We start from the raw sequence: 22,220 nt of genomic DNA, 5'->3' as shown, positions 1-22,220 counted from the left end.
GCATCTTATTTGTTCCCTGTTGCCTATACGTGTCATACATCTCTCTCTTTATCAGATGTGCAACATCCCTCAAGAATCAAGGTTCCTTATTCTTATTCACTTTGCCTTTAATCCTGACAGGAACATACGAACTCGGCACTCTCAAAATTTCTTCATCTGCTGCTGAAACCCTTATCCATATCTTTATTAAATCAAGCCTCGATTATTACAGTGCATCTCTGGCAGGTCTCCCACATTCGACTCACTGTAAAGCTGAATCATCCAAAACTTTGCCGCCAGTGCCTTACTCGCAGTCCCCTTCCCCTGTCACTCCTGTGTTATAGAGTCATAGACGTTTACAGCGTGGAAACAGGCCCTTGGGTCCAACATATCCATGCCATCTTTTTTTAAACCCCTAAGCTAGTCCCAATTGCCTGCACTTGACCCATATCCCTCTGTACCCATCTTACCCTTGTAACTGTCTAAGTGCTTTTTAAAAGATAAAATTGTACCCGCCTCTACTCTGTTCCAATCACTCTCTACCCTGTGTGTGGAAAAAGTTGCCCATCTGGACACTTTATCTCTCCCCTCTCTCAAACCTATGCCCTCTAGTTTTAGACTTCCCTACCTTTGGGAAAAGATATTAACTATCCAGCTGATCTATTCCCCTCATTATTTTATAGACCTCTATAAGATCACACTCCAGAGGAAGAAGTCCCAGTCTATCCAGCCACTCCTTATAACTCAATTCCTGGTAGCATCCTAGTAAATCTTTTCTGCACTCTTTCTAGTTTAATAATATGCTTTCTATAATAGGGTGACCAGAACTGTAGACAGTATTCCAAGTATGGCCTTACCAATATCTTGTACAACTTCAACAAGATGTCCCAACTCCTGTATTCAGTGTCCTGACCAATGAAACCAAGCATGTTGAATGTCTCCTTCACCACTCTGTCCACCTGTGACTCCACTTTCAAGGAGCAATGAACATGTCTTTGTTCTACAACTCCCCAACACCCTATCATTAACTGAGTAAGTCCTGCCCCGGTTCAGTTTACCAAATCAGTTCACATTTATCTAAATCTGCTATTTGTCAGACCATTGGCCCAATTGATCAAGATCCCATTGCAATCCGAGATAACCTTCTTCACTGTCCACTATGCCATCAATCTTGGTGTCATCTGCAAACTTACTAACCATGCCACCATGCCTCCTATATTCTCACCCAAATCATTAATATAAATGACAAATAACAGTAGACCCAGCACTGATGCCTGAGGCACACCGCTAATCACGGGCCTCCAATTTGAAAAACTACCCTTTACAACCACCTTCTGTCATCAAGCCAATTTTGTATCCATTTAGCTACCTCACCTTGTTCCCATGAGATTTAACCTTATGCAACAACCTACCATGCGGCACGTTGTCAAAGGCCTTGCTAAAATCCATGTAGACAACATCAGCTGCACTGCCCTATCTACCGTCTTGGTTACCTTTCAAGAAACTCAATCAAATTTGTGAGACATGATTTTCCACTCACAAAGCCATGCTAACTGTCCCTAATCGGTCATTGCGTCTCTAAATGCCTGTAGATCCCATTTCTCAAAATACCTTGCAACAACTTACCCACCACAGATGTGAGGCTCAGTGGTCTTTAGTTCCCAGGGTTTTCCCTGCAGCCCTTCTTAAACAAAAGCCACCCTCTAATCTTCAGGTAGCTAAATGAATACAAAATTGGCATTCCCAATCACTCTGCCATTAGTGGTCATGGCCCCAGGCTCTGGGGTTCCCTTGCTACACCTCTCCATCTCTGCCTGACTTTCCTCCTTTAAGACACTCTTTCAGACCTTTTTCTTTGATCAAACTGCTGTAATGTCTCCTTATAATAAACACAAAAAGTGCTGGAAGTACTCAGCAGACCAGGCAGCGTTTCTTGAGAGACAGTTAATGTTTCAGGACTCTGGCCTTTCATCAGAACCTAAAGAGAACCATTGACTGTTTTAATAGCAAACATGGGGACCAGGGAGACAAGTCACAGCTCCGAGCTGCTGCTGCTACTGGGTGTGATAGCTCTATGCTGTTGGTCAGGTGGTGTGGCTCCTCACCTTTGTGCCCAAGAATTTCCATTTACTGCATCGAGTTGGGAAGGTTAGAAGTGAAGCACTAATGGTTGCAGAGCTGGGAGACATGCAGTGCCAGTCACAGGATCTGGATGTGGATGTGCTCTGGTGGGATCAGCTCCCTTTCTGTAACTATTCACTAACACAGATCCAGGCTATCAGTAATATTAATGTGGGACCCTAGAATGAGGAGGCCTCTCATCCTGTTAAAATTGACCTTCTTTGTATTAACGTTGAACTAACTTTAGTGAATGACTCACTTTCAGAAAGAAAAGCTGAAACTGAAAACTAGCCAGTTGGTGGAGAAGGTGCGGAGGAGTCCCAGTGATGTTGGCTCCACAGAAGTGCAAAGTGAGTTTGTTTTTCCATTTCGTGGTCCCCTTGTGTTCAGTTAAAATTACTCCGTTCCCTCTAATCTTTACTTCCTGAGTTAAATATCTGCATAAATATTTTCTAGATCACGAGGCTGTTTTGTAGCAGAACTGACAGCTACACGGAAACCAGATTTGTCCACATTCTGATAATTAGAGCTCTTCCCTCCCAAACATGTAGTCTGCTACATGGAGAGGAGAGGAACAGAGAGAACACCCAGTGCCAAGAATGGAATAAATACTCAGGACATTGATTTCTGTCCATTAGGCAACCAAAACCAGTCATGGAGATCATGTGCTCTCTGTAAAGACTCTAAGCTTCTATATGATGTGATCTCCGCCCCAGTTTAGAAATCCAATCTCTCTGGAAGGCGTACATGTTGCTATCGTCTCTTTTAATCCATGAATGATAACTTTGCTCCCATGTTTCACACAATACCCATATTTACATTACCCACAACAGTCACTGAACAGGGATTAATACTTGAAATCGTGGCTGATTATTATTCCTTGATTCAGATAAGAGTGGCTGACCTGTAGTGGAATCAAAATTAGGCCGATTCTCACCTTGTGAGGTTCTGTGTTTTTGTATCACACTTTTTGGAAGTTGTGCAAACCCCATCAACAACATTGCTCGCATCAGACCCCTTTATTACCTCTTCAAAAGATTCCAGCAAATTAAACACTATTTTTGCTTCAAAAATCCATGCTGTCTTAGATCTATCCTATTTCTCACCTTGGATACATCATCCACAAGCACCAAAAACCCCTGACAACACTCGGCTCTACCACTCCACCGACTTCTCTGTTGTTACTAAATTATTAGACTGATTCTTTACAATATGTGCAAGTGGGTGTAAAAAGAATGATGATGGCTCTCTAATGCCTAAGATGGTTCTGTTTGGGGGTACAGTTGGTACATGTTAGATTATTGAACTATCTAACTATCTCTCTCTCTTCACAGTTGCCATCTTAACAGCAAAAATTCGCAATTACCAAGAGCATCTGCAAGTACACAGGAAGGTGAGTGTCGTAGAATGCAGAGACAGCCCACACACTGATAGGCATTTTAACATTGCATTGGGAAAGTGTACGTTGAGTGATCTCAGAAATGTCTCTGAATGTCACAATTCCATTTCCTGCTGCACTCCATGCTCTGTGCCCCTATTTCACCCAATGGAACCCTTTTGTGAACAGATGTTGGGAGAAGGGGATGTTGTTAAGAGGCACAGGACTGAGCTGCACTGAACCCTGTCAGTGCTTTCAGTTCAAGGAGCTGCTGAATCTTTGCCGAGTGAACTATACAGCTCCTTGGTCAGTGGGTAGGTTTGTCACTTATCAAACTAAGTCACAACAGGTGAGAAACAGTCTAATTTTGATTCCAGTACAGGTCAGCCATTCTCATCTGATTCCAGGAATAATAATGAAACACGATTTCAAGCATTGATCCCTGTCCAGTGACTGTTGTGGGTAATATGCGTATTGTGTGAGGCCAGCTACCCTCGAACTCTACATCCGGAAGAGCCAGGGAACCAGAGCCCTGCCACAGGGACCCTGAGCACCATAGCTTTGCCACAGGGGCGCCGGCGCCCTGCGGCAGGGTGCAGGAAAATTCCTCTATAAAGCACTGACTCATTCATCCAGATTATATGTTGAATTCCGAAATTAGGACTCATTCTCACATTTGACTCAAGTGAGAGAGCTGTCATTGAACTGGGGCTGACAGTGTCACTGGTTAAACAGTGGTTTGTCTGTTTTCAGTTACTTTTCGTTACTACGTTACATTTTGCAATTTTGTCCCTTTTATTAACGGATGCAGGTTTTAATTCCTGAATGAACAATTTCCTGTAGGCTTGCTCTAGTGCAGTGCCTTGTGACTGAGCACTGGCACCAGCTGTGACACAATCGCCGCATTCTTCTTTTCTGCCTGTTTCCCTCTCCTTTCCACCGAATGTGTAGGTGACAGTGATACTCCAGGTTGTCAGCTGGATGTCCGCGCTTTGTGTGAAAACGGACAATGGTGATATTTGACTGTGGCAAGGATTACAAATGAACATGACTTTGCTTGATATCTCTGACAATGATTGTCAGGCACAGTAGTATTAAATAGAATTTTGCAATGCAGGAACAGGCCATTCAGATCTTCTGTCCATGCTGGCGTTTATATTCCATCCTACCTGTTACGGTTCAGGTTAGAAACTCAAGAGTGTTTTATGAAGCTCACCTGAATTATACGTTTTGCACCTTGAATTTGCTAGGATAAGCATGAGATGTTTCACTTCAGGTATGATTCAAGTGACCCACTAGGGAGCTTCTATCAAGCAAAGTTTATTTAAAAATATAGTTAATATGTAAAGTAAGAAAATTAGTAAGAACCTTTATCAATTACAAACTAGAAACAATCATGATAATGTATAACCCTTAACAAAAATACCTACAATGTTCCAATCAAATCAATCTCAGACAAAAGACCCTGTTCACAGGTTTAACACAGCACAGACTAATGCTCACGTGATGCTGAGATCGAGGCTGTTATTTGAATTCTGCAGTCAAATACTCTTGACGCTCAGGACAATTTGAAGACGAGACAACTTCCCAAAACATCAGAGACGCTCTGGTCCAGCCCCAACAACAACAAATTTTCACCCTTCAGGAAAGCTATAGAATTTCCAAAGGGAAGAAACAGGGAGAGAGGGAAAATACTTCCTTTTAGCTTGCTGTCCCTTCTAAAACCAAAAACTCAAATTTGCAGCTCCAACCTGAAATTGAAAATGAATCCCTGTCAGCCAACCTGCCCACAGTTTTTTTTTCTCCTCCTAACAGTGATATCACCTAAGTCTGTGAACATGAATTTAAAAAAATCTTCAAGGTATATTAACATCACACACTCTACTTCATCTAACTCAATTAGTATAACCTCCTTCTGAGTATAAAAATACACCTTTAGGGTATAAACATTGGCAAGTCATGTTGCAGCTGTACAGAACTTTAGTTGGACCAAATTTGGAATGTCGCATACAGTCTTGGTCATCATACTACCATAAAGAACACGGAGGCTTTGGAGAAGGTACAGAAAAGATTTACCAGGATGTTATCTGGTTTGGAGGATATTAGCTACGAGGGGAGATTGGACAAACCTGGTTTGTTTTACTTGAAATTCAGAGGCAATAGGGCAGCTTGATATAAGTTTACAAAATTGAGAGGCATGGATAGTCAGAATCTTTTTCTCAAGGTAGAAATGTTAATTCCCAGGAGATGTAAGTTTAAGGTAAAAGGGGGAAAGTTTAAAGGAAATGTAAGAGGCAAATCTTTTATACACAGGGTGGTAAGTGCCGGGAATATGCAGTGGAGGTGGTAAAAGCAGGTACACTAGCAACGTTTAAGAGTTATTTTGACAGATACATGAATAGTTAAAGTTTACTTATTAATGACAAGTAGGCTTACATTAACATTGCAATGAAGTTACTGTGAAAATCCACTAGTCGCCACACTCAGGCACCTGTTCACGTACACTGAGGGAGAATTTAGCATGGACAATGCACCTAACCAGCACATTTTTCAGATTGTGGGAGGAATCTGGAGCACCTGGAAGAAACTCATGCAGACACAGGGAGAATGTGCAAACTCCACACAGACAGTGACCTAAGCCGGGAATTGCAACTGGATCCCCAGCGCTGTGAGGCATCAGTGCTAACCACTGTGCCACTATGGCAAGAATAGAGGGATATGGACTGTGGAGAGGCAAAAGGTCTTCAGTTTAGAAAGGTAGCATGTGTTGGCACAGGCTTGTGGGCTGAAGGGCCTATTCCTGTGCTGTACTGTTCTTTATTCTTTGAGCTACAATCATTCCATGATTCTGTGACATTGTATTCCTTTTCTCTTCATCTAGATTTCCTTTGAACTTTTGCTATTTGGCTCAACTGCCTCAGGTGGTGTGACTGCCACATGAATTGTAATCTACTGTTTACAGAAATGTTGGCTGATAGTTCCTCTCTCAATCAGGGCCAGTTATCTCCAGCCGATAGCACTTTGAAGATGAAACCCACCACATTCTGCTGAGCACAGCAATGGCTTTACTGTATGTCCTTCACTGACATTCTGAAACATGTTTGTGATGACTCATGGAATCATCCCACTCCAGTATTTGAGCACAAACTCCAAACTGACACTCCAGTATAGAAGGCATGCTACATGCCAGAGGGCCACCATTAGAGATTAACCTCACTCTTACATTTACCAAGTGCAAAAGATGCCATGTTTCTATTTCAAACAGGCGTGATGTCCCCATTTCCTATCCAATATTTATCCCTCAGTCAACATTGTTGATCATTATTCTATTGCTGTTTGTGGGATCTTGCTGTGTGCAAATTGACTGCTGCAATTCCTACTTTACCGCATCGACTCAGTTTCAAATTTCATCTTCAGGTGCTTTCAGATATCCTATGGTTGTGCAAGACATTGCATAAACTAAAGTTTGTTGTCTTATTGCAGGCTTTGTTGGGTTCTATTTGCTGTGCAGATACATGGATTTGGGCCAGTGTCTGCGGGAGTTTGCGCATTCTCCCCGTGCTTGTGTGGGTTTTCTCCAGGTGCCCCGGATTCCTCCCACACCCCAAAGATGTGCTCTTAGGCTGATTGGTGTAACAGATTGTTCTTAAATTAGTCTTCCCTCAATGTGGAATGCCATAAGCATAGTCATGGGTGGAGGGGGGACTCATAATGTTAAAATGGCGGCTCGGGCTCATTGGGCCGAAGGGCCTGTTTCCCGAGCTGTTTTGTTCTTTGTTCTTTCTTTGTTTCCTGCATGGGCCCTTTCAGCTTCTTGGCCTTTAGTTCTCATTAGGCCCGTGGGCAATGGGGACATACAATAGATTGGGCTTCATTTTACAATTCTCCTCCTCGAGGTCTGTGGGAAAACTGAAGCAAAGACCGATGTAAATGAACAAAGAACAAAAGCAGCCCGGGAAACAGGTCCTTCAGCCCAACGAGCCCGCGCCGCCATCTCAACACCACCAGTCCACCTCTCCACCCACGACCCTTGTCTAATGTTATATGGCCATCCAGATTGAGGGAAACTGATTTAGGGACAATTTATTCCTGCCAATCAGCCTAACAGCACATCTTTGGGGTGTGGGAGGAAACCGGAGCACCCGGAGAAAACCCACGCAAGCACGGGGAGAATGCGCAAACTCCCGCAGACACCGGCCCAAATCCATGTGTCTGCACAGCAATCAGCGATAGTCACTGAGCTGTCGTCTTGCCCAGTATCTGGTCCAGTTTAGGCGCATACTAACGACACGAAGCACTAGGCCAATCTCGAACAACCAAGAGCAGCCCCAGTACGACCCATCGCGTGTATGCCCCTCATTGGACACAAGGCGGACCGACTTAAAACCTGTGAATGAAAAGGAAAAAAAAATTATTATTGTACCATATCCATTTACCTTACCAGGGAAGCCCCAATGCTAATGACCCTTATTTAAAACAATCTCCTATATCCACCCATCTCCAACCCAGTCATGTGCCTGTCTAAGTTACTCTTAAATGACTCTAGTGTGTTTGCCTCCACCACCTTACTTGGCAGAGCATTCCATACCCCACTACCCTCTGTGTGAAAAACCTCCCTCTAATATCTGTGTTGTACCTCTCCCCCCTCACCTTCAGTCCATGGCCCCTTGTCCTACATGTCTCTATCATAGGAAATAGCTTACCTCTGTTTACTCTATCTATACCCTTCATAATCTTATACAGCTCTATTAGATCCCCCCTCAGTCGGTGTCTTTCAAGGGAAAAGAGCCCCAATTTATTCAATCTTTCCTCATACCCCAATCCTTCCATACCAGGCAACATCCTGGTAAACCTCCTCTGCACTCTCTCCAGAGTCTCCACGTCCTTCCGGTAGTAAGGCGACCAGAACTGGACGCAGTACTCTAAATGCGGCCTAACCAACATTCTGTACAACTGCAACATTAGACTCCAGCTCTTATACTCTATACCCCTTCCTATAAAGGGAATCTTAGTTTAAACCCTGCCTAAACACTCCAGCCAACCTCCCAGCTAAAATATGTGTACCCTTCCCATTTAAGTGTTCCCTAACCCTTTTATACAAGTGCCCTTCCTTTGCAAAGACTTCCCAATGGTCAACAAAACTAAAACCCTCTGTCCTGCACCAATCCCTCAGCCACACATTCAGCTGCAGGATCTCATTATTTTTATCCCTGCTATTACTGGGCACTGGCAGCAGCCCAGAGATCGCCACCCTGGAGGCCCTACACTTCAGCCTGGCTCCCAACTCCCTGAACTGCCTACGTATTTCCCCCCTACTCTTCCTTCCTACATCCTTCTCACCTACATGTATAATTACATCTGCCTGGGTCCCTTGGCCCTTCAAGATTCCCTCTACCCTTTCCGACACATCCTGTACCCCTGCTCCAGGGAGGCAGACTACCATCCTGGAGTCCCGCTTTTGCCCACAGAAACGCCTATCAATTCCTTTAACCTTCCCATCCCCCACCACTATCTTACATCCAGCCCCCTTCCTTCCCTCTGAGGCATTCTGCTCTTCCCCTCACGCCCTTTCCACCTCAGTTGGCGCCTTACCCCTGCTATCTTGAGAGACTACCCCTGGGGTAGCCTTTGGAACATTACTCCTCTTCTTTTTCCCCTTCCTAACTGTAACCCACTCATCCCCCCTCCTAGGCTCTGGGATCCCCTCTTGAACGTGGTTCCTATTCGTTAGTGCCTCATTTTCCCTAACTAAAAATAAATCCTCCAGCTTCAACTCCAGTTGCCTAACCCGGGCCCTCAAAACGCTGCAACTCCAGGCATTTGGTGCAGATGTGGACTCTACAGAGATGCTGTGTCTCCAGGAACGCCCACATACTGGACCTTACACAGCTGACACACCTCCCCATGGACCCTGCCATTTATTTGACCACCCTTAAACTTATGGACACAGTTAGAAAAATTTGACCAGTATCTCACCTTGCCTAAGCCCTGTGAGCCAAAGCCCTTGCAGTACTCACTCAGCATCCGCCCTGCTCCCGACGCTGCCCGCTGTCTACTGTGGCCTTGTTTTTGTACTCCCGCGCTCCCTTCCCAACAGCCCTTGTGCTTAGGACCTGCTATGGAAAGCACAAAAGGAAAAAAAACCCGCGAACCAGCAATGCAATTGGAAAAAAAAGTACACTTGCAGTTTACACTCACCATCAGAACAATGAGGCATGTGGTTCCATCAAATCAAGAGTACAGTTTCAAGTATTTGAGCCTTCATCACCTATTCTCGTCACTCATTGCTCTTCACTCCTCGTGGCCTCTGACGTCCCATCAGACTAATCATACTTGTTCTCAGTCTCCATACTCGATAATATTTCTCTTTTCAGGACTTCATTTACTAGGTTATCGATTGTTTCAGTAACCATTTACAGCAGAAAATTCCACATTGAAATCTCACATTAAAATGTTCTCATTTATTCTTCATGTGGTCATCTTAATATAGGATTTTTATTGTCTCACTGAGTGAAAATAACCTTTGGAACAGCATACGAGCTTTACCTAACCTTGTGCTGTACCTGTCCTGGGACTGTTTGATGAGGACAGCGTAGAGGGAGATTTACTCTGTACCTAACCCCATGCTGTACCTGTCCTGAGAGTGTTTGATGGGGACAGGAGGAGGGAGCTTTACTTTTTTTACAAAAAGTGTTGATGTGTTTTAAAGATTGTGCCAACTTGGAGGAAACTAGGGGTTGGAGAGGTTCTTTGGTCTGTGTTAACTGAAAAGGAGTTCCCTAGCCTAATTTTCTGTTCTTTCCTTGCATTCTTTTCTTTTGTGCCTATCTAAAATTTGTTATTGATCGGGTGCGACCCATTGTTTCTGTATTTTAACTTTTTTAATAAAATTATATATTAATATCCCATCACACACTGATTAAAACAAGTCCTGCAGTTTGATTGTATTTTTACTCCCACTCAGCATCACTTGGTCCTTGATTTCGTCCCAACCCGTGCACACAAACATGGATCCACCTGACCTCAGTGTAGCACAGTTTGATGTGATTCACTGGGTTATCTTATAGTTACAATAAAATATAACTTTCTAAGGTAATCAGACATGTTTATTTTTAAACAGGATAGGACCCACAAACGTTACATGCTAATGGCAATTGACAGGCGGAAGAAACTGTTGAAGTACCTCCGACGAACCCGCTACGATGTGTTTGAGAATGTTTGCTCCCAGCTGGGCATTCAGTACACCTTCCCTCCAGAGTATTACAGGAAGGTGACTCAGCGATGGGCTGCCAAGAAAGCTTTATGCATAAGGGTAAGAAGATCAATCGGCTGAGCTCAGTGTGAACACTCAACAGGGTAGGAGTTGGGTAAATAGGAAATAAAATCTGGAGAGCTGCAATTAGCCTCAACTCCCTGGACAAAGAAGGGAAAAATTAATCTCTGTTCCACATCCATGTGTGGATGTTAGTTGTTGGATAAAATTATCATAGAATCCCTACAATGTAAGAGGCCATTTGACACCAAGCCTGCACCAACAGCAATTTCACCCAGCCCTATCGCGTGTATTTACCCTGCTAATCCTCCTGACATTTAGATTGATTGGCTATGCCAAAAAGACTCTAACCCACACATCTTGGAGTGTGGGAAGAAACCAGAGCACCCGAAGAAACCCACAAAGACGGCTACCTGATGCCAGATTTGAACCCAAATCCCTGATGCCGTGAGACAACAGTGCTAACCATTGTGCTACCGTGCCACCCAAGGCTGAGTTGTGATAGAGTGGCTCATAACATAAAAACTAGAAGCAAGAGTAGACCATTTGGCCCTTCAAGCCTGTTCCACCATTCATTATGATCTTGGCTGATTATCAAATTCAATATCTTGGTCCCCTCCATCCCTTGATCCCTTTAGCCCCAAGAGCAAATGACAGAACCTTAGAGGTTTTCGTAGGGCTGGAGGAGATTAGAGATGGGGATACATAGAAGTATGGAGGGATTAAAAAATGAAGGTACTTTTAAAATGGAGGCTTTGCTTGGCTGTGTGTCAACAAGCTATGGAATGATGGATGAATGGGACTTGGTACAAATTAGAACACTGGCAGCAGAGTTTTAAATGACCTGAAGTTTACAGATAGGAAAAGTATGGCAGGTTGTTCAGAGATGCAATGGAATCATCAAATCTGGAGGTGGCAAAGTTTCAGCAGCAGGTGAGCCGAGGCAATGCTTAAGGTGTAAGTAGGCAGTCTTAAGTAGGTGGTTATGTAGTCAAAAACTCCCTCAAGCAAGTGTGGCCCTAAAGTTGCAAACATTGGTTTCCAGTTAAGCAAACAGTTTGTTCAACCTCAAGACAGTCATTGGGGAGAAGTGTGAAGTGGTGCTGATAGCAAGGCAAGTAATGGTTCTGGCTGGGACAAAAGATGTTGGGGGGTGCGGGGTGGGGGGAATTCACTGACCTCATCAGACAGCTATGGGAATCCTGATGCCCCATTGAATGGACGTCAACCAAAAATTGGAATTCGTGCGGGCAATCAGTGGGATTCACCCAACCCTTCAGTGTTCTATCGGCTTCCTGTCCGTAGTGGGAATTATTATGCAAACCTGCTAATTGTGTTAGCGGGTTTGACAGCCCATTCACCTCCTCCTCTAGCAGGAAATACACTGGGCGAGTTTTGGTATAATCTCAACCTTTTGTCCCTGGTACTACTTCAGTCCTGTCTTCCTGCTGTAGAACTAAGCCCTAAACTCTGGAATTCCATCCTTAAACTTCACAACCCCATTCTATTCCTTTAAGGCACTCCCTTTTTTAATATCCTTTTAATCACCGGTCTTAATATCTCTGTCTCAGTGTCACATGTTGCATGTTGGTTGCTCTAATGAAGCGCCTTGGAACATTGTGCTACATTTAAAGGTGCTTTATCAGTGGAAGGTGTTAAACTGCAAGGATGTCAGGTGTTTATATCAGGGAATTGTTACAGCTGGAGAAAAGCCAGTTGACCCATCCTGGGAATTCTTTCCAGGAGGAAACTAGTAACTCATTCCCCACCTTCTCCCTCACACCAGAGAGTACAAATTTTGATATTGAGTGCAGAAGGAATCACACTTGGCTCTGATGCCCCTAAGGTTGAATAGCCAGCTTACAAATGTCCTGTGAATGAAGAACGATCACTTGGGTGAGGTCTGGTGTCAATGGAACTTCACAAAAGTGAAGTACTCTGATTATACACCACACAGAAAGGAATAAAGGTGAGCTCAGTCAGAATAATTTGCCAGCTCTCCCTATAAATAAACGCTGTAATAAAGAAAGGAGAATTTATGGGATCTTGGAGGAATACTTGCTATAAAAGGTTTGAATGAAAAGGTATTGTGAAATGTTGAATATGCAATGCAGTTCTGATGTGGGAGTTGGAGGAAAAAGACCCATTGTTCTTGTCCACATAGATATCAACTATATAGGACTTTGGAAGATGTGCTGCTGACAGAATATGAACAACGAGGGCTTAAATTGAAAGTAGAAATACAAATATAATCTCTGGATTGCTGTCTGAGCCACAAGTAAATTGGCATACAGTGAATAAAATCAGAGAGTTGAATGTGTGGCTCAGAGATTGGTGTGAGAGAATTCAGTTTTCGTTCATGGAACACTGGTACCAGTACTGGGGGAAGAGGGAACTGAAATGTTAGGATGATTCTAATATCCTGAGCTATAGATAAGGCTTTAAATTAATAGTTGAGTTCAGGGTGCAAGTGAGGGAAAATTTGAATTTTAGAAGGATAGGCGGAAAGAAAAAGGAAGTGGGGTATATCTGTTAATAAAGGATGAAATCGGTAAATCGTTGAGAAATGATCTTGGCTTAGAGGATCAAAATGTAGAATCAGTTCATGTGACAATAAGAAATAGTAAAAAATATAAGTCATTGGTGGAACCCATCTGGAGCCCCCCAACACTACACTGTAGGATAAAGTATAAAAGCAAAAATAATTGAGCCTTGATGGATAGGCACTGCTATAATTGTGGTCAACTTATAAATTATCATCTTATAAATTAGATGGATAAGATCATCAAAAATAGCCTTAAGGAAGTTTATAGTGTATTAAGGCTAGTTCTTAATACAATTTATTGTAGAACGAACCAGGGAACAGCTTTTTCGATCTTGTAATAAGTATTAATTAATGCTGTTATGGTAAATGATTCTCCAGGGAAGAGTGATCATAACATAATAGAATTTCATGTTGTTTGAGGCTGAGAAACTTAATTCTGAAATTGTTGTCTTAACTGTAAAGAAAATTACAGAAGTATGAAGACAGGTTAGGCTAAAATAGACTGGGAAAATAGATTAACAGGTAAGAGTTGAGAAGTGTTGACAGATATTTAGGATATATTTCTTGGAATATAATTGAACATAGAACAGTACAGCAAGTACAGGCCCTTCTGAGGGGACTTGACAAGATAGATCCTGGGGGAATGGATGTGCCGAGCTATGTCTGAACCCAAGATCAAGCTATCCCACTCCCTATCATTCTGGTGTGCTCCATTTGCCTGTCCAATAACGCTTGAAAGTTCCTAAAGTGTCCGACTCCACTATCACAGCAGGCAGTTCATTCCACACCCCAACCACTCTGAGTGAAGAACCTACCTCGGATATATCTCCCACCATGAACCTTATAGTTATTCCCCTTTAAGTTAACTAATGAAGTTAAGAATTGTATCAAATTTGAAGAAAAGGTGTACTGCAAAGATTAGTGATGAGGCTGAAGATTGGGAAATTTTAGAAGGCAACAAAGAAATACTTGGAGAAAATAATGCATGAGTAAACTAACAAGAAATGTTGAAACAGAAAAAAAGAAAGAGGATCTAATGTAATAATGAAAAGCAGGGACATAGAGACTTTGAACAAAATTTTGTGTCTCTTCACAGTAGATAAGGGACACTAAAAGCATCCCAATAATAGTAAATAAAATCAGGAGCAAAAGAGGAATCCATCATGATCACTGGGGGAGAAAATTCAGGTTCCCGGGAGCTGCAGACATCTATGCTGCAGTGTTTTATAATCTTCCAAATTTTTCTAAAACCAACAAAAGTCCCAAAGCATTGGAAAGCCATGAATGCTTCAAGAAAGGAGGGAGTCAGATAGCAAGAAAAAAAATCGGTTAGCCTAACATCTGTTATTAAGAAAATGCTGAAATTCATTAAGAGAATATTAGCAGAACATTTAGAAAATCGTGATATCAGAGTCAGCATCGTTTTGTGAAAAGGAAACTGTTTGACAAATTTACTGGAGTTATTTGAGGACATAACAAGCAGGGTGGATAAAGGAGAGGTGGCTTATTTCGGCTCCCAAAAGGCATTTGAAAAGGTGCCACACGATAAGACCACATGGATGTTGTAAATGATATGTTAGCAAAGATAGAGAACAGGCTAACTAAACGATGAGATAGTGGGTCATTTTTAGATTGGCAAACTACTTATTGGGGTGCCACAGGGATCCATGCTACTGCCTCATCTATTTGCAATCTGTATTAAAGCGTTGGATGACAGGACCAACTATATTGTAGCCAAATTTACAGGTAGGGAAGGAAATTGAAGAACAATGAACCTTGCAAAGGGATAGGGATAGGTTAAGTGGTGGGGAAAATAGTGGCAAATGGTATATAATGCAGGAAATTATGAGGTTATCCACTTTGCAGGGAAGAATAGAAAAACTGTAATTTAAGTGGAGAGAGATTGCAGAATGCTGCAGTACAGAATGATCTGGGTCTCCTTGTACATGAAAATTAGCATACAGAAATAGCAGGTCATTACAAAAGCAAATGGAATGCTGGCCTTTACTGCAAGGAAGATTGGGTATAAAAGTAGGAAGGTATTGGTAAGGGTATTAGTAAGACCACACCAGTTTTGATGTCCTTATGAAAGGTTTCCTTGCATTGGCAGCTATTCAGAAAGGGTTCACTATGCTGGTTCCTGGGGTGAATGGGAAAGATTGAGCAGATTGGGCCTATACTCATTGGAAGTTAGAAGAATGAGAGATGATCTTATTGAAACATGTAATATTCTGAGGGGACTTGACAGGATAGACACTGAGAGGATGTTTCTATTCCTGGGGGAGTCTAGAACTGAGGGGCAGAGTTTCTAGTCTATTTAAGATGGAAATGAGGAATTTCATCTCCCAGCACTGCGAATCTTGGAATTATCTACTCCAAAGAGCAGCGAAGGCAGGATCATAGAGATTTACAGCGTGGAAACAGGCCCTTCGGTCCAATTTGTCCATGCCACCCTTTTTTAATCCCCCAAACTAATCCCAATTGCCTGCATTTGGCCCATGTCCCTCTATACCCATGTAACTGTCTAAATGCTTTTCAAAAGATAAAATTGTACCTGCCTCTGGTACGACCTCTGGTAGCTTGTTCCAGACATTTATCACCCTCTGTGTGAAAAAATTGCCCCTCTGGAAACTTTTGTATCTCTCCCCTCTCATCCAAACCTCTGCCCTCTAGTTTTAGACTCCTCTACTGTTGGGAAAAGATATTAACTATCAAGCTGGTCTGTGCCCCTCATTATTTTATAGACCTCTGTAAGATCCATTGAATTATTTGAGGCTGATGTAGACAAATTCTTCAATGATAGAGGCATCAAGGATTATGGGGAACAAACAGGAAAGTGGAGTTGAGGCCATGATCTAATCAGCCATGATCTCATGGAATGACAGCGTAGGCTCGAGAGAGCACATGCTCTCCAGCAGCCTCGTGTTGTTTTGTTCTGATTGAAATGATTTGAGTTTTAGTGGAAGTCATTCATTAGGACCAGTCTGAACACTGTAGAAAACCCTGTCTGGACTGGCAAGCAGAGAATGGAGCAGAGCTGCTCCAATTCGAGAATGCAAACAGTGGAAGTCAAGAGGTTAAAATCTGTAATGAATAATGAGCGAGGACAAGCACACAGTCTCACACTTTGCTGCTGTTTCCTTTGTTTCAGGTTTTCCAAGAGGTCCAGAAACTGCGTGCTGCTGAACGGCAAAAGCAGAAAGCAGCAGCTGCAGAGAAAGCCCAGCCTGTCAGTAAGGAAGTGAATGAAGGTACAGCAGTCTGACTAGAAGTTCATATCCGGCAGGGCTGTTTATGTCTGTTGTACACTGAAAATGTATTTTAAAAAAGGCAGTGAAACTTCTGTTAGATGAATAAATTTTTTCTATTTAAATCTCCTTTGATTTAAAACTTGTTTGAAGAAAGCTGAATCATATTAGTTATACTGAGGTAGGCCAGCTGAATGAACCCATTGCCTCAGATTGATGAAGTTATATTATGCCTCTGACCTGCTGCAACCTGTCATTTCGATTGTGAGCTGCCATCACTCTGGCTGTTGCTTTGATTTGCTGCAGCAATAGAACATCATAGAACCCAGAGATCAAATCAGAGCAGCGATTTTGCCTCAATTTGTGTTATTTTGGAATAAAGGGTAAACACAGACATTGCAGCAGGAAGCCAGTGAAGTAACATTTCCAGCAACACTGAATGAATGAACTGACCGTTCTGCACAGAAATAATAAGGATGCAACATGAAGACAACCTGTGTGCACTGGATGTCTAACACCTCTGGCAGGGGTTTCGTACCAGTGGTTCCACTGGGGAAAGCAGTTGATCCATTCACATTCTGTCAGTCAACGGGGCAGGATCACACTTGGAGAAGCCCTCTGACCAGTAACCAGTTTGAGGAGCTGTATTTATGCAGCAGTCAGGCTGCATAAACAAGGATGCACGGCTTTGATGTTTTGCTCTCCTCATTGGCCACCTGGGTTGCACTTCATATAGACCCCAGCATATTCTAAACTCTCCATTGTTTCTTGTTCTTCTATCATCCCAAATTTGCCAGTCTTCATTGGCTCACTGATGCATTGAATTCCCTCTGCAGCCTTGTCCCACTCTATCTCTACAATCACCTTGCATGCTATGCACCTCCTATATCTACACTCCATTTTTGTTGAGAGCCCACAGCTTCTTTGACCCTGAACATTTCCCCAAACTTCAACTCTCTTTTGACCACTGCTCATGCTTATCCTATATCATTATACAGTCTTGGAGTCATTGCACAGAGGCCATTTGGACCATCACATTGATGTTATCCTCATTGAACATTCCAGTCAGTCACTGTATCCCTATAGCTGTGTATGTGCCTTCAAGTACCCATCCAATTTTCTTTTGGAAATTGTTAATTGTCTCTGATTCTAACACTCCCATAGGCAGGGACCTCCAGATTATTCTCTTGCTGCATTTAAAAACAAGTCTTCCTCACATCCCCCTGAATGAATTTGTGTCGTACAGTTCTTGCACCATCACCAAATGTAATAGCTATTCCTTGTCCACCTGATCCAAACCTGTCATAATCATGTATATTTCCGGGAAATCTTTCCTCAATCTCCTTTGCTCCAAGGGGAATAATCCCAGCTTCTTGTAGTTAAAATGCCTCTTCCTAGAAACCATTCTGATAAACCTCCTTTGCACTCGCTCCAGGAATCTCAATCTTTCCCAAAGTGTGCTGATCAGAACTGGATGCAACACTGTAGTTGTCTTAATCCAAGCTTTATAACCTCCCTGCATCTGTACTCAATGCCTCTTATTCATGAAGCCCAAGATCCTATATACTTTGCTAACTGCTCTGTCAGTGTCCTGTCACCTTTAAAGATCCATTTGCATGAGCTCTTGGGTCCCTTAGTTCCTGCTCGCTCGTTAGAACTGTGCTATTATGTCTATATTGTCTCCCGATTCCTCCTGCCAAAATGCATCACTTCACACTGCCTTGTATTCCATCTGTCACTTGTCAGTCCATTCTACTAGATCAACTATGTCCTGTTGCAGGCTTCACATTCAACCACACATCCAAATTTGGTATTGTGATGAAATCCAGTTTGTGTGAGACCACAGATGTGTCCGAACTGTTCCCTGTTTCAAAACCTGTATTGACAGTCCCTAACTCAGAGGGAACCCAAAACTTTCAGTTTCTGAGAAAGGTGTGAGAATGATGTGGTCAGGTTTCAGCCTGTGGTCTGAATAGGACAGTGGCTGTGAAGGTGTTTGTGTCAACTGCAAAAATATGTAAAACTGAAGGCTGGGTTTGGCAGCTGGGATAGTGAAATAAAGTTCATCCTGCTGCTTCAGTTTTAACCAGGCCAGCCTTACCATATACTGAATGAAGGTGAGCGTGGAGAATCTAAACCATCAGCACTGTCACAAACTGAGCTAAGGAAGTTCTGCAGGAGAACACACTTCTGGTGGTAACTGAATTTGAAGTAAAGCTGCGAGAGGCAAATTGAGGATGAAATCCTGAGTGCCGAAGGGGAGTGGAATTATACTGGAGGACAATGAAGTTCTGAAGGATGTGGTGCTATATCTGTGCCAAGCAGACTGCCAGTAAATTCTAAGATTTATCTTTGTTGTATGGCTATTGGTTTCTATTGAAAACAATTTGCTGGCTAACTTGTTTAATTTAAGTTGATTTTGGTTTGATGGTTAAAGTAAAAGTTATAAAATGTGAAATTTTGTGCATTGGTTTCTTTTGTTGTGTCATGCTGGGATGTTCATTTCTCTTGGATTATTAATGATTGTTATCATCAATAAACCTAGAAATTTTAGAAGTTTTCCATTCCAATAACCAAGTCTCTATATCAAAAATGGTCTGGGAGCATTGACACTGGACATTCCCAGTGTCTACCATCTTAAATGTGAAAAGTACACACATTTTCTGTTTTCTGTCATTCAGCTGATTGTTTTATCCAATCAGAGTCACAGAAGACAAAATTGTACCCGCCTCTACGACCACCTCTGGCAGCTTGTTCGAGACACTCATCACCCTCTGTGTGAAAAGATTGCCCCTCTGGACACTTTTGTATCTCTCCCCTCTCACCTAAACTTCTGCCCTCTAATTTTAGACTCCCCTTTGGGAAAAGATATTGTCTATCTAGCTGATCTGTGTCCCTCATTATTTTATAGACCTCTGTAAGTTCACCTCAGCCTCCTAAGCTCCAGCCACTCCTTATAACTCAATCCATCAAGACCCGGTAGCATCCTAGTAAATCCTTTCTGCACTCTTTCCAGTTTAATAATATCCTTTCTATAATAGGGTGACCAGAATTGCACACAGTATTCCAAGTGTGGCCTTACCATTGTCTTGTACAACTCCAACAAAATGTTCCAACTGCTGTATTCAATGTTCTGACTGATGAAACTAAGCGTGCCGAATGTCGTCTTCACCAGTCTGTCCACCAGTGACTCCACTTTCAAGGAGCTATGAACATGTACCCCTAGATCTCTTTGTTCTGTAACTCTCTCCAATGTCCTGCCATTAACTGAGTAAGTCCTGCCCTGGTTCAATCTACCAAAATGCATCACCTCACATTTGTCTAAATTAAACTCCATCTGCCATTCATCAGCCCGCTGGCCCAATTGATCAAGAGCCCGTTGCAATTGGAGACAGCTTTCTTCACTGTCCACCACGTCACCAATCTTAGTGTCATCTACAAACTTACTAACCGTGCTTCTTATATTCATATATTCATTTATATTCTTATATAAATTTATATTCTTTATATTATATTCATTTCGGTAGGAATAACAGATGTGTTGAGTATAGGGCTAACGGGAGGACTTTGAATAGTGTGGATGAGCAGAGGGATCTAGGTGTATGTGTACATAGATCCCTGAAAGTTGGGAATCAAGTAGATAAGGTTGTTAAGAAGGCATACGGTGTCTTGGCGTTTATTGGTAGGGGGATTGAATTTAGGAGTCGCAGCGTCATGTTGCAACCGTACACAACTCTGGTGCGGCCGCACTTGGAGTATTGTGTGCAGTTCTGGTCCCCACATTACAGGAAGGATGTAGAGGCTTTGGAGAGGGTGCAGAGGAGGTTTACCAGGATGTTGCCTGGTATGGAGGGGAGATCCTATGAGGAGAGACTGAGAGATTTGGGGTTGTTTTCGCTGGAAAGAAGGCGGCTAAGAGGGGACCTTATTGAAACATATAAGATGATTAGAGGTTTAGACAGGGTGGATAGTGATAGCCTTTTCCCTCGGATGGAGAAAGCTAGCACGAGGGGGCACGGCTTTAAATTAAGGGGTGGTAGTTATAGGACTGATGTCAGGGGTAGGTTCTTTACCCAGAGGGTGGTGAGGGACTGGAATGCCCTGCCAGCTGCAGTTGTAAATGCACCTAGTTTGGGGGCGTTTAAGAGATCTGTGGATAGGTTTATGGACGAAATGGGATTGGTTTAGATTAGTGGGTTAGTGTTTTTTTTTAAAAGCTGGTCGGTGCAACATCGTGGGCCGAAGGGCCTGTTCTGCGCTGTAATGTTCTATGTTCTATGTTCTTATATTGTCATCCAAATCATAATACAAATGACAAATAACAATGGACCCAGCACTGACCCTGAGGCACACTGCTGGTTACGGGCCTCCAGTTTGAAAAACAACTCTACAACCACCTTCTGGCTTCTGTCGAGAAGCCAATTTTGTATCCATTAGCTACCTCACCCTGGATCCTGTGAGATTTAACCTTATTCAACATGCGGTACCTTGTCAAAGGCCTTGCTAGAGTCCACGTAGACAACATCAACTACACTGTCCTCATCTACCTTCTTGGTTACCTCTTCAAAAAACTCAAATCAAATTTGAGAGACATCATTTCCCACTCACAAAGCCATGCTGACTGTCCCTAAAAAGTCACTGCGTTTCTAAATGCCTATAGATCCCATCTCTCAAAATACCTTCCAACAATTTACCCACCACAGATGTGAGGCTCACTGGCCTGTAGTTCCCAGGCTTTTCCCTGCAGCCCTTTTTAAACAAAGGCATAACATGTGCCTCTCTCCAATCTTAAGGCACCTCACCTGCAATTGTCGATGATTCAAATATCTCAGCTAGGGTACCACAATTTCCTCCCTAGCCGCCTGCAATGTCCTGTTGCAATCCTATTGCGTGTGTCTCAATTTTGTTAACTGGTCCTTTATGTGATACCTTGTCAAACATGTTCTTGAAGTCCATATAGATATCACCCACTGTTTCCCTCCATCAACTTTCTCTGCAACTTCATTAAAAAATTCAATTAGATTAATCAAACATGATCTGTCTTTTACTAAACCATGATGGTTCTCATTAAATAACTCAAACATTGTTATATTTTCCCCCTGAATATTGTTTCTAAAATCTTCCCCAACTGGTTGACCTGTAGTTATGGGATTTTGTCCTTAAATTTTTTTTTCAGTAAGCGTATTACTTTTACCACTCTCCAATTCAATGACACCTTTGCTGTATCTAGGGAAGTTTGGAAGATTATGACAAGCTCTTCTATCTCCATTCTCACTAGCAACCTGGGATGCAAGCCTCCAGACCTAGTGACTTTTCCTCTCTAAGCTTTTCCATATATCCATTACTTCTGCCATCTTTGCTTCTACTGTTATTTTTTTCAGCACAGTGTTTGCAATTTTTGCACAACAAGATCCCACAAACTGATACAAGCTAAACAGCTATGGTAGCAAGCAGAACCTCAAATTAACACTTCAGCCAAAAGACAGCAACTCCCAACAGCGCAGTACCCTGAATACTGTCAAACCTATGTTATGCTCTCAAATATCTGGAATGAGCTTGTACTTCACAATCTTCTTGTTACGTAGTTAACGTTATTATTGGTATAATATCATATGCATAGTGACATAAACAGAGAGATTCCTGGCCTTTTCTGGCTGTTCAATCTTAGACCTGGAT

General features: G+C 42.6%; 1 protein-coding gene across 1 annotated transcript in view; it reads left to right on the top strand.

Annotated features, from left to right (window-relative positions):
* mrps15 (mitochondrial ribosomal protein S15) overlaps positions 1–16,673 on the top strand; it is a 31,232-nt gene extending 14,559 nt beyond the window's left edge. The window contains exons 5-8 of the mRNA XM_080211592.1: positions 2,366–2,450; positions 3,435–3,493; positions 10,599–10,790; positions 16,448–16,673. Of these exons, the coding sequence (XP_080067718.1) occupies positions 2,366–2,450; positions 3,435–3,493; positions 10,599–10,790; positions 16,448–16,561 (450 nt within the window). The 3' untranslated portion in view covers positions 16,562–16,673. The remainder of the gene's footprint in view (positions 1–2,365; positions 2,451–3,434; positions 3,494–10,598; positions 10,791–16,447) is intronic.
* Positions 16,674–22,220: the final 5,547 nt, after the last annotated feature.

The sequence above is a fragment of the Carcharhinus amblyrhynchos genome, chromosome 24 (assembly GCF_965287045.1).
Source record: "Carcharhinus amblyrhynchos chromosome 24, sCarAmb.v2.hapA, whole genome shotgun sequence".
Classification (NCBI taxonomy): Eukaryota; Metazoa; Chordata; class Chondrichthyes; order Carcharhiniformes; family Carcharhinidae; genus Carcharhinus; species Carcharhinus amblyrhynchos.
The sequence above is the reverse complement of the archived record's forward strand: the minus strand, read 5'-3'. Positions and strand labels throughout refer to the sequence as shown.